Source organism: Somniosus microcephalus, chromosome 27 (genome assembly GCF_052327205.1).
Source record: "Somniosus microcephalus isolate GS21.2 chromosome 27, FLI_Smic_1.0, whole genome shotgun sequence".
Lineage (NCBI taxonomy): Eukaryota > Metazoa > Chordata > Chondrichthyes > Squaliformes > Somniosidae > Somniosus > Somniosus microcephalus.
In genome coordinates, this window is record NC_141013.1 from 2,578,482 (window position 1) to 2,597,274 (window position 18,793).

At 46.6% G+C, this 18,793-nt stretch overlaps 1 protein-coding gene across 1 annotated transcript in view; it reads right to left on the reverse strand.

The window, feature by feature from the left end:
- Positions 1 to 18,793, reverse strand: part of megf11 (multiple EGF-like-domains 11) — a 469,877-nt gene that overhangs the window by 98,350 nt on the left and 352,734 nt on the right. Inside the window, exons 7-9 of the mRNA XM_085968349.1 lie at positions 15,280 to 15,526; positions 10,511 to 10,631; positions 8,154 to 8,290 (exon numbers count right to left, since the gene is read on the reverse strand). Of these exons, the coding sequence (XP_085824475.1) occupies positions 8,154 to 8,290; positions 10,511 to 10,631; positions 15,280 to 15,526 (505 nt within the window). The remainder of the gene's footprint in view (positions 1 to 8,153; positions 8,291 to 10,510; positions 10,632 to 15,279; positions 15,527 to 18,793) is intronic.

Here is an 18,793-nt window from a genome sequence, read left to right on the forward strand (position 1 = left end):
CAATTGACAAGTACTGCGGTACTACGAATCCCCCACTACCTCGGTAACTGCAGGTTGCTGTGATCAGGCCTTGTGAGAAATCTCATACAATATGGAGAGGCAACCAGAAGGAGTGTAGGGGAAGAAAGAGAGCGAGTCAGAGAGCACAAGAGGCACACCATGTACAGTGAATCAGGCAGCTTCAGCGTTCTGCCATGGCACAGTAAAGAAACAGACTATAACCAGAGAAAACAGACTAAGGAATCAGGAAAAATAGCATTTAAAAACTTAGTAAGAATAATTCTGCTTTAAATTTAGGGCGATTACACAGATAGTGTTTCTTCACCTCCTCCCCACTCATATGTCTATCGTTGACCAAAGAGGCTGTAAATATCCTGATTTGGGCTTTGAAAGGTGTCTACTCAATCAATCCACCGGCTTTAGGTAGGATTAACACAGGGAAGTGAATGTGAAAAAAGGTAGTACAGAAGATGGGGTAAGATTTATCAAATAGGGGAAATATAGGTTAAACTGGGACAAGTCAATGGTTAATATGGGGATGGAGGGATAATGAGGAATATGCTTTGGTCTGATCAGTAGCTCTTTTCTAGTCTTAAAAATTACTCATGAAAAGAACAAAGAAGATTAAGAGTCGACATCTTTCAGTTTTTCTTTCCTTTGCGCAGATTTTCTGATGGCTCCAGCTTTGTGTCATCAAAAGCAAAGAATCAGTGGGCACAAAATAAATAAAATATTCAGGAAAATGACAAATGATCTAAAGTACCTCATTACCTCTCCTTACACTGTTAAAGGCATCACACTCATTTATTCAAACAGGGATCACAAATGTTTTAGCTCACTCTTAAAAGCTGCGAGTGGTTTTTAAACATCAAGAATGGTAGCAGTGGGACTTTGTTACCGAGTTAAATATCTTCTTCCACACAAGCCATAAATCTATTGCACCTGTAAATGGTGTTAGAGGCTAGATATATTTCAATTAAATTATAAACATATAATTATGTATAGCTCCATTTAGTGTTCACAGTGCACTGGTGGGTCTTTCAACTACTGAGAGGAGGATTACTGCCGGTAGGGAATGCTAACACAGTCTATAATTATCAGTCTTGCTGGGTTAATTCTGTTGGTGCTCACAAAATTAATGAGGGCAATTTATAGAAATATTAAATAGCAGCTGGTATGTCTTAGTGTAAAAAAAATGTCAAGTAAATTATTGCATGCACAGGATCTCATATAATGACTGCCAGATCTAATTATATTTTTCTTAACATTCCTGTTGAATATATTGTACAAACCCTTTAAACCATGCAATCCCTGGACATTTTCAGTAGTTCATAATTAACTATTATTTCAGAACTCTATAGTTTCAGCTACTCTAAGTAAATAAAACTGTAATAGAACAGTTGCATTAAACTGCAAACATGTGGTCCCAGAATCACAGAAATCAAAATTATATTTGCTCACTTCTGACTGGATAATTATTCAGCTGCAGCGAATGTGGCTGCTACATTACAGACTGCACCTCCCCACAATTTAATCCACTTCCCCATCTCTAGGCTCCTGGCAGCTATAATATATAAGATTACCTTTCCCCACCCAAATTTACTATACAAGTAAAAGTGAATTGTAGGCAAATATCCAACCAACTATCACCTAGGAATACAGAGGATCCTGCATAAGGAAAATATTCCTGCAGATTAGCAAAAATTAACAAAATGTATCTATGATATATTAAATATGTTATGTTTGCATGCATTTCCTGGCTACAAAACCTTACTTCCTGTTGTCGAATGCATGTGCCAAACTCTTCTATTATAAGTTCCTATGTTCAAATTTATATGGAAACTGCCTATGTAAACTTGTCATGCTGTAATTACACACTTCCGCCAGTGGAGGCACTGCAGTGCCTCAGTTGTGTCTCAGCTCCTCAGCCTGTACTACACAGAAACTCCTGGACTCCTTCCCAAATTACCATATATTTTGGTTTTTAACTATAAATGATGTATGACTTTAAAATGGGGACTGAATTATATCTGCTTATCCTGGTCCAATTAACTCCCACCCTCTAACCCTGCTTCAACTGAAATGCACAAGAAAGAATGCCAAAACCGCTAAAGTACATTTTGTTAAAAGTATGAATTTGGCCCCAATTTTATCACCAGGCCAGTTTTCATCAGCGACAAACTCACCCGCTGCTCCAGTAATGATCCCTGGGGTATTTTAACTCACAGGCCTCATTTAAATCCCCCAGGCCAGCACCTCACTTGTTCCAGATGGGTAGTAGGCAACAAACAATGCGGCTCAGAAGCTGCTCACTGAGATGAGTAAGTGGCGGGATCGGAGCTGGCACCGTCCCATGTGGGGGGGGGGGGGGGGGGTCTCGCGATCAGGGGTGGGGCGAGTCCGAGGCAGGGAATGCCTAAGCTTTCCTTGTGGGGCCGGATGAGCATACCTCCCCCGTTTTGGGCATCTTGTGGCCCAGATACACTTCCCCGCTAGGTTGGCTTGACGGGAAACCCCCTGCGCTTCCCTCTCAGGCCGCAGACTTAAAATTGCAGTCGGCTCCCAGTGACATCATGAGGACCCGACATACATACATTAAAAAGGACCCGACCAGCACTAGACGGGTGTCCTTGCCGCCTGCTCAGTTGAGCAGGTAAAAATCGTAAACAGTTAGCTCCCAGCTGCTCCAGGATGGGTAAGTACCTGGGTGATTTTAACTGTCTGCCCGCTCAGATTCCACCAGGCAGGAAGAGTTAAAATCATTCCCCTTCTTACAGAAACATTTTACAATAACTGGTAGTTAATGATATTACTTTGGCACCAAGCAAACTGCCTGCCATATGATTAGAAGAAACTCAATTGCTTCATACAATGTGGTGTTATTAAAGCTTGCTGATGAACTGTGTCCTGAGCAGGACAGGATATGGTGTGCGTCGTGTTTTACACTGTGGTGACATTTGGTGGCTTTATATCTTCACCTATTTTACCCATTGAGGGCTGACCATTTCTGCAGAGCAGAGTAACTCAAGTCTGCAGTTCACTGGCTGGGCTGCTGATGCCCCCCTTCCCCAAACCTTACCAAACGCAAGGAGACAACCCAATTATCATTAATGCAAAGCTGGTCATGTTTGTGGTAAACCACTTTTATCGTTCACTATCGTTACACTATAGTTATCACTGTTATATTGTTCTCACTGTTCTCACTGTTGTATCACTATACGAGGTCGCCTCTTGTCACACTGTTATACCTGGGCTGACCATCACTGACTCCGCCCATGGCTCCACCTACCTGCCCAGGTATAAAGGTAGTCGACTGGCTGGTATTCCTCCTTGCTGGATCCGATCACCCATGAGGGTGGGCTCTGTTATTTAGTCAATAAAAACCTATAGTTACTTTCCTAACTCGTCGCTTTTCATTGGACGAATTGATAGGTATATCAATTTTATTGACTAAATTTTAAGATGTCTCATCCAGACGCCCCGCCACAACAGCCACAGCAGCCTTCAGACGCCGAGCCGCAACAATCACAACAGCCGGCTTGGCTGCGAGCCCTCAGACCACCGTACCTGGATCTAAATCCACGGGCAGCGAACGCAGCCCTCGACTTCGATCACTGGCTGGGCTGCTTTGAAGCCTACCTGGAAGAGTCCAACGTGCCTCAGAGATCCAAGCTAAGAGTTCTGAACGCCCAACTGAGCCCTAAAGTATTCGCGCTCATCCGGGACCTTAAAACATACGAGGACGCCATCAACCGGCTGAAAAGACAGTACCAAACCCCGGTAAACCCCATGTATACCAGGCACCTCCTAAGGTCCCACCCGCAACTGCCAGGGGAGCCGGTGGAGGAATTTTTACGGGTGCTACAAGCACTCGGCAGAGACTGTAACTTTAAAGCAGTAACGGCGGCAGAAAATACGGAAGACAACGTCCGCGATGCCTTCGTGAAAGGCCTACGGTCCGACTACTCACGGCAGCGATTACTGGAAGCAAAGGACCTCGACCTGGACAAAGCTGCAGCCCTCGCTCTCTCCCTGGAGGTGGCCCATCGGGACCAGGAGGCGTTCTCCAGGTACTGTTCGCGACCCTGGGACTCGGGCCCGACCCCTACCGCAATACCCTTCACCGCGCCGCCCCCGGGACCTACCTCAGCGTCGGCGTCCCGGACCCGATCGGGACCGCCACCCCCGGTACCGGCTCCGACATCGGACCCCCGCGGCTGCTTTTTCTGCGGCCAGGAGAAACACCCGAGGTCGCGCTGCCCAGCTAGGAACTCCACCTGCTCAACCTGCAGGAAGAAAGGCCACCTTGCTAAGGCCTGCAGAAGTGGATCTTCAGAGGCCAGCAGTGCCTCATGTGAACTGTGGGGGCGGCCATCTTCCTTCAAGGCAACAGAGGCCAGCATCCCCACACGTGAGTCATGGGGGCGGCCATCTTTGATCAAGGCAACCGACCCCAATAGTGCCTCATGTGAGTTATGGGGGCAGCCATTTTGTCCAACCTCGTGGGAGACGCCATTTTACCCACCACGCTCGACAGCCACCGTGCCTCCAGACCCGACGACCGCCTCACCCGCAGACGACAACGACTCGCTCAGCTACACACTAGCCTCCGTCACTCTGGATCAAGCCCGCCCGCATCACCTGTCCAAGTCGATGATGGACATCAAAGTAAACGGCCACGCCACGACCTGCCTGTTCGACAGCGGAAGCACGGAGAGCTTCATCCACCCAGACACGGTGAGCCACTACTCCCTCCCCGTCCTGCCAACGCGCAACCAAATCTCGATGGCATCAAGGTCCCACGCCACGGACATCAGCGGCTACTGTGTTGTGACCCTGTCGGTTAAGGGTACGGAGTATAAAAACTTTAAACTCCTCGTCCTCCCCCAGCTCTGCGCTGCCGTCCTACTAGGGCTGGACTTCCAATCCCACCTCCAAAGTGTCACCCTAGCATACGGTGGACCCCTCCCCCCACTCACAGTCGACAACCAGCGGATGTTAAACCGCCCACCGCGTAACACCTGCAGCCTATCCACCCTCAAGGTCCCGCCACCTTCCCTGTTCACTAACCTAACCCCCGACTGCAAACCCGTCGCCACCAAGAGCAGGCGGTACAGCGCCGGGGACAGGGCCTTCATTAGCTATGAGGTGCGGCGCCTCCTGAAAGAGGGCATCATCGAGGGGAGCAGCAGCCCCTGGCGTGCCCAGGTCGTGGTCGTTAAGACCGGCGATAAAAATCGCTTGGTCATCGACTACAGCCAGACCATAAACAGGTACACCCAGCTGGACGCATACCCCCTTCCCCACATATCTGACATGGTCAATCAGATTGCACAATACCGAGTATTCTCGACCATCGACCTTAAGTCGGCCTACCACCAACTCCCTATCAGCCCGGAGGACCGCCAGTATACCGCCTTCGAGGCGAACGGGCGCCTCTACCACTTCCTTAGGGTCCCCTTCGGTGTCACCAACGGGGTGTCGGTCTTCCAAAGGGAGATGGACCGGATGGTCGACCAGAACGGACTGCAGGCCACGTTCCCTTATCTAGATAACGTCACCATCTGCGGCCGCGACCGGCAGGACCATGATGTGAATCTGGAGAAATTCCTCCGTACGGCCCAACGGCTGAACCTCACCTACAATAAGGAGAAATGTGTGTTTAACACCTCACGCCTTGCTATCCTCGGCTGTGTAGTAGAGAACGGAGTCATCGGCCCCGACCCCGAAAGAATGCGCCCCCTCATGGAGCTACCCCTCCCCCACTGTCCTAAGGCACTTAAGAGAACCCTGGGACTCTTCGCCTACTATGCCCAATGGGTGCCCAATTATGCGGACAAAGCCAGACCCCTCATGAAGTCCACATCCTTCCCCCTCACGGAGGAGGCGTGCGCGGCCTTCTCCCTCATTAAGGGAGACATAGCCAAGGCCACAATGCACGCAGTGGATGAGTCCATCCCCTTCCAAGTGGAGAGCGATGCATCCGACTTCGCCCTAGCCGCTACCCTTAACCAGGAGGGGAGGCCGGTGGCCTTCTTCTCAAGGACCCTACAGGGCCCTGAGATCCGACACTCGTCGGTCGAGAAGGAAGCCCAGGCGATCGTGGAGGCGGTACGACGCTGGAGGCATTACCTGGCAGGCAAACGATTTACCCTCCTCACCGACCAGCGTTCGGTCGCTTTCATGTTTAATAACAAGCTGAGGGGCAAAATCAAGAATGACAAGATCTTGAGGTGGAGAATCGAGCTATCCACCTACGATTATGAGATCTTGTACCGGCCAGGTAAGCTGAACGAACCCCCTGATGCTCTTTCACGAATTACATGCGCCAGCGCGCATATTGATAGACTTCAGACCCTCCACAACGACCTCTGCCACCCCGGGGTCACCAGACTTTACCATTTCATTAAGGCCCGCAACCTGACCTACTCCATCGAGGAGGTCAGGACCATTACCAGGAACTGCCAGACCTGTGCCGAGTGCAAACCGCACTTCTATAGGCCGGACAAAGCAAGCCTGATCAAGGCCACCCGCCCCTTCGAGCGCCTGAGCATCGACTTTAAGGGGCCCCTACCGTCATCCGACCGTAATGTGTACTTCCTCAACATCGTTGATGAGTACTCCCGTTTCCCCTTTGCCTTCCCCTGCCCAGACATGACCAGTACCACGGTCATTAAATGCCTGAACGAACTTTTCGCCTTGTTCGGGTTCCCGAACTATATACATAGTGACCGGGGCTCCTCCTTCATGAGCGAGGAACTCCGCCAGTTCCTACTAGCGAGAGGTATTGCAGCAAGCAGGACCACCAGCTACAACCCCCGAGGGAACGGCCAGGTGGAAAGAGAGAACGCGACTGTCTGGAAGGCCGTCATCTTAGCCTTAAAGTCTAAGGGCCTCCCAACCTCCCGCTGGCAGGAAGTCCTCCCGACAGCACTGCATTCCATCCGGTCACTACTTTGCACTGCCGTTAACGCCACCCCCCATGAACGAATGTTTGTTTTCCCCAGGAAGTCGACTACGGGAACCACTCTACCAACCTGGCTGACCTCTCCGGGGCCCGTCCTGCTGCGAAAGCACGTGAGGGCCCATAAAACGGACCCCCTGGTCGAGAGGGTGAACCTCCTGCACGCCAACCCCCAGTACGCCTACGTGGCTTACCCAGACGGGCGGGAGGATACTGTCTCCTTACGAGACCTCGCACCCTCGGGCACTCCGGAGACACCACCTTTACCCCCACCCACCACCCCCCCAATTCCAGCCCAGGTAGACGGCATGCTGGATCCCCACGAGCCTTCGCCGACCACGCAGACACCAGCATTAACACCGGATAATGCAACACCGCCGCTGCGACGATCGGAGAGGCTTACGAGGCCTCCGGACAGACTGACATACCAGAACTGGTAGTACACTTCACCCCGCCGGACTCAAATCTAAAGAAGGGGTGAATGTGGTAAACCACTTTTATCGTTCACTATCGTTACACTATAGTTATCACTGTTATATTGTTATCACTGTTCTCACTGTTGTATCACTATACGAGGTCGCCTCTTGTCACACTGTTATACCTGGGCTGACCATCACTGACTCCGCCCATGGCTCCACCTACCTGCCCAGGTATAAAGGTAGTCGACTGGCTGGTATTCCTCCTTGCTGGATCCGATCACCCATGAGGGTGGGCTCTGTTATTTAGTCAATAAAAACCTATAGTTACTTTCCTAACTCGTCGCTTTTCATTGGACGAATTGATAGGTATATCAATGTTTGAATCAGGTGCAATTAGAGATAAAGATTCATCCTAGATCATTATTTCAGTACCATTTATGACCAGCGTCCACCTGGGATGCCTAAAAAAAAGGCCCCCCAATGAGTTTTGCAGTGGGATCAATGTCTGCGCACATTGGGGGGCCAGCCATCCCACTATTACATTGGGATTTGTTGCACCCGTTTTATGCCTGAAAAACAGGAGCTAAGCATTCCAATTTCTTCCCGTATGCAGTATGGGCAACCCACCTGTGATTGCCAGATATGTGCCGCAGACAGCAAGGTTCCTCATTGCTGCGAGTATTTGGAAAATTTAAGGCATGGTGTTTATTTTCATTGTGATTTCCTCACACCTGCTGCATAATAGCCTGCTACGTTGGGATTGTTCTTACCTGTCACCTGCATATCCAGCTATACAATGGCATCTGCCTGTCACATGATCGCACTGCCCTCCATTGTGGCACGGGCAGTCTTGGGTACAGTTGACCCCAAACTTTCCAAATGGGCATGGCTGTGCACAGACCGATCCCTACAACAAGGATAAAATGGAAATAATCGTTATATTTACATTCCAAACAGAATTCTCAACTGCTTGGTATATAAATGGATAACATTTTAATACAATGCAATAGACATACTTTTCTGGTGAAATAGTGTGGATCAAATGAATCTGCACAATTATCCATCAAGCCACCTTGGTGTGCATTAGTTAGGAGCTTGGAGTGTAAGGGATTCATTGTACAATTTCCTCAATGGATTATTTTGCATATTAAACTGATTCATTTTATTTTTAACCCTGAGTGCCATGGACAAATTTATTCAACCCGGCAACATGCAGCGACCACTCCTAATGCAATTTTCACATCAAAAATTGATCAGGTTGTGTCTGTGTGACCTTGAACTGTGCTTTTCTCATGTCATAAACCATAACTAAAAGGTGTCATGTGTAAACCAGCGAGGAAGCTATTCATTTTCGTAAATTACTTCAAAACCTAATGATGATTTTGTCCTGTTGTGAAGTGTTGATATAGAATAATGAGAATGGTGAGGATAAAAATGCTTCAGAATCTCAGGGATAAACTTGCTGAATCTTTCATATTAAGTTTGTGCTTCAGAAAGGGTGATATTCTTATCCAGTAAGATGTGATGCAATCTAGCTCCACAAGTCAAGCTGTCCAACGGGAATATTTATTGTGCGTGAAAAGTTAAAGAAATATTCTTTCTCTAAACTATTATAAATTAATTGAACAACTTCGCTGTAACAGAGGAATTCTACTCTCACACTGAAGAGGACTGTCTAATTCTGACAAGTTGAATGATCAGCTTGCTGTCATTTCGGATCTGACCCCTGCATTCACACAGTTAGGCATGGTCTTTGCACTGAAACTCACCTGGCTTTATAGAGCTGCTGCTCAGTATGAGATGCTAGTGCATTTTGTTTGCTGCACAAGCCTACATTTTCAGCATTGAATGGCATATATGTTACAAACTTTTGCTGGGAACCCACATTCTGTAAATTACCCTGTCAGTCACATAAATCATCATTGTCCTCTGTAATATATATAAGCCCTACTATTTCTGAGGTCACCAAAGTGAAATGGGAATTGGACCTAATTCTAGAGGTGCATTTGGTAGAAGTATATATGTAAAACTCTCAATGCCAGACTCCTTCAGATGAAATATCAGTTCCTCAAAAGACCCTAAATGAACTCAAGCCAGCTGAGGTTTAGGCATTTAAACCACGCAAAAGTAGGAAGAGACAAATGTTGGGCGGTTCTTCCTTTTTCCAGAGAGGAGTGAGCCTCTCGAATGTGTTGACGGCTGGTGTGGTGGGTGCTGACTCTCCGCCTTCAAGAGGAAGCTGGACCGGTTCTTGGCTGGGGCAGAGGTCACATCATATAGAAGGTAAGTGGATTAACAGTTAACATAGATTTGGTCCATGTGATCTCCTGCACTGGTTTTGATCGCCTGAGAGGGTTGGAGAGGAATTCTCCAGCGTTTTTTTCCACCTGATTGGCCCTGTTTCTTTTTTTTGCCTCTCCCAGGAGATTACATGGCCTTGGGGGAGGAAGCGTCTACTTATGATGGTCCAGGCATCATGAGTGTGGGGCTTGCTGGATCAACTGGTCTTTTCCTATGTTTGTATAAGGTAGCTAGGTATATTAACGGCCCCAACCCATTAGAACTGTAGATTGGGAGATAGTGTCCTCATCCCTCTGTTTTCTGACTGCTCTAAGCCATTCCTTCCTGCGTGAGGGTTGTAAACTTTCTCATGAATACCCCTCATGTACATATACTGCTAAACTCTAACCCTCAGTCTGAGTAATTTGCACCATTATACAAGTCTTACTTAGTTTACATGGGTATTGACACAGGCAAATAACCACAGGCAGAAACTTCAAAAAGAAAAAGAAAGCTGGATTTTTGGCTGCAAACAAACTAAAAATCCAACAGATAAAAAGAATAACCTTGAATGCTGAAAATTTGAAATAAAATAAAATTGAAAAATGCTGGAAATGTCTGTAGTTCTGCTGAAGAGTATCACCTGAAATGTTAATTTCTCTTTTTCTTTCAGGTGCTGACTGACCTGATGTGTATTGCAAACATTTTCTGCTTTTACTTAAGGAGTACAGGACATTAATCTGACATTACAATCGACGTTAATCAACTTCGATTGGATGACCAATACCTCTGATAATGAGGTTGCCTTATTAGACCAAAAATATGAAGGAACCTTTTTTTTACATACCATCCATCCAGCCGGACAAGAGCACTCTCCGGTGATGTGGTGACATTTGCCACCATTCTGGCACGGGCACCGTAACTCACACTGGGCTCCATGACTGCCAGATGGGCAGCGTTCTTCACAACTGCAGATTAATAGAAGGCAATATTGTTGGTCATTAGAGTACAATACTAAATAGGGTTGTATTCTCTTGCAAATATATCTCGTAAGGCGAATACTGGTGCTATTGCATCTGACAACAGTCATTGGATCCACTGTAAATTTCATATCAAGAACTTTGTCTGCCATTATATTAACACCAGGCTGTTTTGCGCTTGCCGATACTTTTAGCGAGAAAGAAAGAAAGCAGAAGAAAGAAAGAGAGAAAGATAGAAAGAGTAAGAGAGAGAAAGAAAAAGAAAGATAGAGAGAAAGAAGGAAAAAGAAAGAGAGAAAGATAGAGAGAAAGAAAGAAACCCTGTGCATTATGACACATTTGAAGACGCTTATAATGCTTTTTACACTGTGAGATTAATAACAAGCTTGCCTCAGTGTTTTATGCTGCTATCTATACTATTTGATTGAATCAGCCTTGGAACTCAGTTTCAGCAATGCATGATGTTATATGTTATTGTTAAGGACAGGATACATAAGAAACTACAAAAGGAGAAAAAGCCCTCTGGGCCATTTTTTATGCACTGTGTACAATTTACATTACCACAGATTCTTCTTCATTTATTTAATCTCCTTCGGTATTTGAATACCTAAAGCTTCAAGAGTGGAAAACGTTGAAATTTCTCTCTGATTTCCAGGGACAATTGAGCGATATATGAACCTACATTGTTACTCAAATCGGACCACTAGTATTCCACACACTCCATTTCCATGGTCCCGACAGGAAAAGTCATAGGGAGATAAATTAGTTTTGGCCTGTTTATGGGCGTGAAATGATGGCGCACATACAAGCCGGTTAGGATGTCCGGATGCAGCTTGCCAGTTTCGAGGACACCAGTTTGGGCCGGTTGTGACACCGGCGGTAGACCTCAGGTAGGATCGGGGGGTGGGGGGGTGGGTGAGGGTAGGAGAATGGATCGATATTAAGGTAAGGTTTTAGCGGCGGCAACCAACTGAGAGGAGTGTGTGCAGCACATGTCCTGCTGAATTTCGGAGTGAGATTGCGGGACAGGCGTTGGGCCCCTAACGCACATGCAAGGGGCCCAATGCTTGTTTCAGGTGGCCGCCAGGGGCACTTAATATATCAGCGGAGCCAATCTGGTGTTGGGCGTACTTCAGGCTCTGTTCGGGTGCGGGACATAGCCCCGCAAAATTGATGCTTTTTAACCTCCTTTCTGCGCCTGACAAACGGGTGCCATGGGGTCCAATTTCTCCCTCCCCATAGTTTTCAATAGTTTGTACATCTGGTTTAGCACCTGCTTACTGGCTCAATATTAACATTGCTCCACTACAGAAATACCAATTCATTTAGAATTAGACTAGTGACAGTGGAAGAGGGAATTTAACTAGTTCAATTAGGCAGTGAAAACATTTCAACAGTAACGGACACTGTATGCAGACAATACACTGCGAGCTTTTTACAAACTGCCTCCAGACACATATATATGTATTATGGTATAGGAAGAACAACTCTAGTTTCATGCTGTTGGACCAATGATACCTATTTTGACATTTGTTGTCAGCTAGAGGTTCTGTTGTGTTATTTTGCTGCTTTCATTTTGAGGCCTATGGTAAGTAAGTGACATCCAGTCACAAACATGAAGGAATGCCTGAAGGCTGATTTCTAATGAGTAACAAGACATTCAGATGGTTTACATGTGAACATCTGTAGTCTACAGGAAAGACCTAACCCTTGGGGCTTGGGTTTCTCAGAATCATGCATAATGCTTTGTCTTAAATGAGCAAGAGGTTCTCTGTGAGTTTCTCCAGCGCTACTAATAAGTGGGAGCTTTTTGCTACAAATTCTGCGGTTACTAATAATCCACTTTAACAAATGTTTCCCCATTTCCTAGGGGAGGTCCCACTATCGTCAGTGGAGAAGCTCCAACCTCAATAAGATGTTATCTTGCGGTCTGGTGGATTGGCACACTGGCATTGCACCACAAAGTGAGTTTGCAGCTTCAAATACGTATTGATCTCAGCCAAGCAAACAAGGAAAAGCAGCTAGCCTGTGGTTATGGAGGGAGAAAAAACACAGGGGGATCATGTCAACTCTGGATCATTCTCTTACATCTCTTCGCATCAGTTAGAAAGTGGCAGTAGTAGTAACCTGCTCTCAAACTGGTAATAATGAATGGTTTGGCAATATCTAAATGAGTAACACAAATACTTAGGATAAGGAGGATATAAAGGAAATGTTTTACTTATATTCACAAGCTTGTAATAATAACATGCAGAACAATGTTGGAAGTAGGCATAATGGCCCTGATCTTGACAGGGGCGGGTTGTGTCAGTGGGCCGGGGGGTGGAGTCTCAGTCCGGAAACCCATTTTCCTGCATGCTATGGAGCTTTGACTCCACAGCTTGCGTAGTTTTTTTTCTGGTAAGGAGCCTGCAGCTGCTACTGGGAACGTGGGGAAGGTCCAATCCCCGACCCCGGGGGGTCCGGTTCCCAATCCTGGGGTGGGGTCCAATCCCCGACCTGGTGGGGGGGTAGGTCCGATCCTGTGGTGGGGGGGGGGGGAGCGATCCTCAACGCTGGGGAGAGGGGCGTCTGATCCCTGACCCGGGGGGCTGATCCCTGGCCCCGGAGAGTCTTTGTATGGGGGCGGTCTGGTGGGGTGGGGAAGTCCTCCTGCTCCTTCTGGCCCACAAGCAGTGCTGGAAAGGCACTTATCTTTACACAAAGCTGTCCTCGCCTCCCTTCAGCTGCTGGGTTTCCCGAGGCCTGGGAACCCCCGCTGGCCAGAGTTAAACTTACAAAGCCAGTTAAATCTGAGGCTCCCAGCCTTATATAAATATTTTAATTGCCAACCTGCCCCCTGGGAGTGGGTTGGCTGCCCGCTCTTGTCCCGCCTCCATTAAACCCAGATGTGGTGGGTTGGGGTGGGGTTTAAGATTTTTGAAGTTTTAACATCTCACCTGACCCCAACCCACCTGTTCTTGGGGGTTAAGATTCAGCCCAATGGACTTGGATGCAGGAAAACTCGCTTGAAACTGAAAAATAATTAATTTACCATGGAAATGAATGGGAAAACAATCCTGTAATTAAATTTTTATGAAAGTCTGAGAATTAACCTTCCACTATTTAGCCTATAAGGATGTAGGTGTATTAATTGTATGTTTGCATAACATTAAGCATACAAACAAATTATTTTATATTTTAATGTTTTTTAATAGTGCACTTTGGCACATCAAGTGAATGGATATCATTTAAGGGAACATTTTTCCACTTTCAGTATCAAGTTACTCTGAAGTCAGGTATAACAAACATTAGACAGGATAAAGCTCCTTCTATTCTGCTCTCAACAAAGCTCCTCAAACCTATCCTTAGGAATGCACTAGTGTGCTACTCTGATTTCTCACATGAACCATCCTTGTGGCCTTGCTAAGTGAGTTTTGAATAAGTTGTAATGAGATCCTGCACAGCCCACAAATATGAAGTGGGACTCAAGTTTAGAAATCAAGTATTTATTTATTTATTTTTAAGAAAAAAAGCTCTGGGATTAGCGAGTAATGCAGTGTGCTGGAGCACCAATGTGCAGTGTAAAGCATTTATACAACATGGATTTTTTATTTATTTATTCGTTCATGGAATGTGGGCGTCACTGGCAAGGCCAGCATTTATTGCCCATTCCTAATTGCCCTCGAGAAGGTGGTGGTGAGCTGCCTTGTTGAACCGCTGCAGTCCGTGTGGTGAAGGTACTCCTACAGTGCTTAGGGAGGGAGTTCCAGGATTTTGACCCAGCGACGATGAAGGATCGGCGATATACTTCTAAGTCAGGATGGTGTGTGACTTGAAGGGGAACTTGGAGGTGGTGGTGTTCCCATGCGCCTGCTGCCCTTGTCCTTCTAGGTGGAACAGGTCGCGGGTTTGGGAGGTGCTGCCGAAGAAGCCTTGGCGAGTTGCTGCAGTGCATCTTGTAGATGGTACACACTGCAGCCACGGTACACTGGTGGTGGAGGGAGTGAATGTTTAAGGTGGTGGATGGGGTGCCAATCAAATGGGCTGCTTTGTCCTGGATGGTATCGAGCTTCTTGAGTGTTGTTGGAGCTGCACTCATCCAGGCACGTGGAGAGTATTCCATCACACTCCTTACTTGTGCCTTGTAGATGGTGGAAAGGCTTTGGGGAGTCAGGAGGTGAGACACTCACCGCAGAATACCTAGCCTCTGACCTGCTCTTGTTGCCACAGTATTTATGTGGCTGGTCCAGTTAAGTTTCTGGTCAATGGTGACCCCCAGGATGTTGATGGTGGGGGATTCAGCGATGGTAAAGCCATTGAATGTCAAGGGGAGGTGGTTAGACTCTTGCTTGTTGGAGATAGTCATTGCCTGGCACTTCTGTGGTGCAAATGTTACCTGCCACTTATCAGCCCAAGCCTGAACGTCGTCCAGGTCTTGTTGCATGCGGGCATGGACTGCTTCATTATCTGAGGAGTTGTGAATGGTGCTGAAATCTGTGCAGTCATCAGCGAACATCCCCATTTCTGACTTTATGTTGGAGGGAAGGTCATTGATGAAACAGCTGAAGATGTACCTGTGATTCTTCCTGAACAAAAAATTGGAACTCTGGTAAACTTGGGGGGGAAAAGTTATAACACTTTAACCTGTACTTACAAAGCACCGGTGTAACCCGGAGAACAGTGGCATTCTCCAGTCTCGTGATCACAAGTGGCTGCGTTTTGGCACTGACACTTATACTGACATCCTTTGCCATAAGCCCCATGGTCACAGGGTTCTTCACAGCGCCATCCCTCATATCCATCAGCACAGACACAGGCCCCGGTGATGGGATTACACAGGGCTCTGTTTTGACATTGGCAGCGGTTACTGCAGTGTGGTCCCCAGTGTTCACTGTCACAGCCTGTGTGGGGAAAAAACACATTGGGGTACAATATTATGACAACTTATGTGACTGGCTAGTGCACTGAAATTCTAATATACTGCACCAGGGAGAGGAAATACACAGGGCACTCACATGGTGCCTTCCCCATCTCAGTCACCAAGCAAAAGTGTGAAACTGAGGAGCTTTTACAACTTGAAAAAAGGGAAAGAAATCAGAAATAACAACAGAAAATGCTGGAAACACTCAGCAGGTCAGGCAGCATCGTGGAGAGAGAAACAGAGTTAACGTTTCAGGTCGATGACCCTTCGTCAGAACTGAAAAAAGTTAGAGAAGTAACAGATTTTTAAGCAAGTGTGAGGCAGGGAAAGGGAGGAGGGGAGGAAAGAACAAAGGGAAGGTCTGGGATAGGCTGGAAGGCAGGAGAGATTAAAAGATAAAAGGGATACTAGCATCTATAATCGGGCAGAGGGTGTCCATAACTAACAATAAAAATTTAATTAATTACATAGAATGGAGCAGGTGATGTGTTACTGTTGCGAGATGTGGGAGCCGGTGAACCCCATTGAGGCTCACGGTGATTACGTCTGTGACAAGTGTCTGCTGCTACAGGAACTCCAGCTCCGTGTTTGTGGTGTATGTGCCTTTAAGAGCAATTATGGTGTATGTGCCTTTAAGAGCCCCAGGTGTGCGTAATGCCGGTAATTGCCACTTGGACTATATAAGCCTGTGTATTGTGTATATCCTTTAGAACCCCCCCCCCCCCAGACTTGCTTAGTAAATACCTATGAACCAACTCCTGTCTTCAGTGTCTTTATCTACACACGGACACTACAGTGGCGACGAGGATGGGATCAGACTTACCTGCAATTCGGCAGCACCTCAAGGACATCGATTCCTCCAGCGTCCAGAAGACTCAAGGAAGTAAGAGAAACTGTGGTTTCACCAGCTGGCCAAGCTGGTGACAGGTACTGCGCTAATCCTTCCTGGGCGTCAGGCTGGAGCTCCAGCGGCGGGCTCTACAGCTGAGACAGGCAGCGAAATCGGAGGCAAGCAATAACGGACTGGGAGGGTGCACTCGATAGACGGCTGGCGCGGCAAGCAGGTCAGCGTTTAGACCTCCGTCGGGAACGAGTCTCCAACAGTGAATAAACGGAAACCACAGTAAAACAGCGTTGTTATCGGTAGCAGCAGCGGGAAAGCGCGGGAAGCGCTATATCGTTGCTACAGAGAGAAAAAAAAGCGCGGGAAGCGCCATATCTTTTCTGAAATGCCTAAATCTGGTAATATTGAGGCTTTTGATGGCGAAATAGAAGATTGGACCACATACGTGGAAAGAGTAGAGGTTTATTGCACTGCAAATGGAATAACAGATGAAAAAAAAGCTTCAGTACTTCTGAACTTAATGGGCGCGAAGACATACGGGCTGTTACGAAATTTAATCACTCCAGCCAAACCAAAGGACAAGACTTTTAAAGAAATTGTTGATACCCTGCAGGAGCATTTAAACCCAACACCACTGCTGATAGCGGAACGATTCAAGTTCTTCAAGAGAAATCAACACAAGGATGAAAGTAACGCTGATTACCTAACCGAATTAAGAAAGCTATCAAAGTACTGCCAATTCGGAGCAGGACTATCGGATTATCTTCGAGACAAATTTGTTTGCGGTCTCTTAAGTGAAGGAACACAAAAAAGACTGCTTTCTGAAAAAGATTTAACATTGGACAAAGCTTTCAGTATGGCTGTATCAGACGAAGCAGCAGCAAAAGGAGCTGCAGAGATACAACAAGAGACACAGGACTTCGGCACCCATAAAATGACACAGGAGTTCGGAAGATGTTATCGCTGCGGCAGATCCACCCATAACCAGAGGGACTGCTGGTTCAAGGGCAAAGCATGCAGGCAATGTGGTAAGATTGGACACATTGCACGGGTATGCCAATCTGGACAAAATAAATCCACTGACAGAAAACAAAAAAATCAATAAAGAAAAGTACAGGAAGGTACAAATGATGACGGACAATAGCTCCGAAGACCAGAATAGCGATAGCGACTCCGGAAACAAGAAACTAAGCTGTCTCAAATTACATAATGTACTTGCCAAAGAGGATTACCAAACCATTTGGGTTACCCTCACAATAGCAGGGTCCCCAGTTAAAATGGAGCTAGATACAGGATCAGCTCTAACCGTAATAAATCGACGAGATTACGAGAGGCTATTTTCGCATATACCTCTAAAAGGCACATCCATTATCTTAAAAACATATACGGGGCAGAAAGTCTACCCCAAAGGAAAAATAAGGGTGCCTGTGGTATACAATGGCAGAGAAATACAAAAGTTGTATTTATACATTCTACAAGATGGTGGTCCACCGTTGTTGGGACGTGAATGGATAAGGAAGATATGTTTAGACTGGCACTCCATTCAGGCACTGACGGTGACCAGTAAGGAAAAAAACAATGATGACATCATACCTAAACGATTAAAAGACATCTTGGCCAACGCCAAAGAAGTGTTTCAAGAGAAACTAGGAACCTTGAAAGGCATCACCGCCTCAATAAAAGTGGAAGATACAGCAATTCCAAAACTTTTTAAGGCAAGACCGGTGCCACACGCAATACGTCCGGCAGTCGAGGCAGAGCTGAAGAATTTGGAAAAGGCAGGCGTATTATCCAAAATAGATTGGAGCGAATGGGCAACACCCATCGTTCCAGTCATGAAAAAAACATTGAAAAATAACTCTGAGGAACAGAAAAAAATTCGCATCTGTGGGGACTTTAAGGTGACTGTAAACCCGGTCCTTCACACGGTACAGTATCCTCTTCCGAGGATAGAAGATATTTTCGCCTCACTATCCGGAGGGAAACGTTTCACAAAAATTGACTTGGCACAGGCATATCTACAGATGGAGGTTGAGGAGACCTCTAAAAAGTATCTCACAATAAACACACACAAAGGCCTGTACCAGTACAATCGACTGGTTTTTGGAATAGCATCAGCTCCAGCTATCTGGCAAAGAGCTATGGAGCAAGTCCTGCAAGGGATTCCGGGGACTCAATGCTACCTAGACGACATCCTTATAACAGGAGAAAACGACAACGAGCACCTTGCCAATTTGGAGCAGGTGCTCACTAGGCTGAAAGAACGGGGCCTACGAGCAAATCGCCCCAAGTGCGAATTTTTCCAAAATGAAAAAATTGAAGCAGTTATAAAAGCCCCAGCACCTGAAAATGTTTCACAATTAAGGTCATTCCTGGGATTAATAAATTACTATCATAAATTTT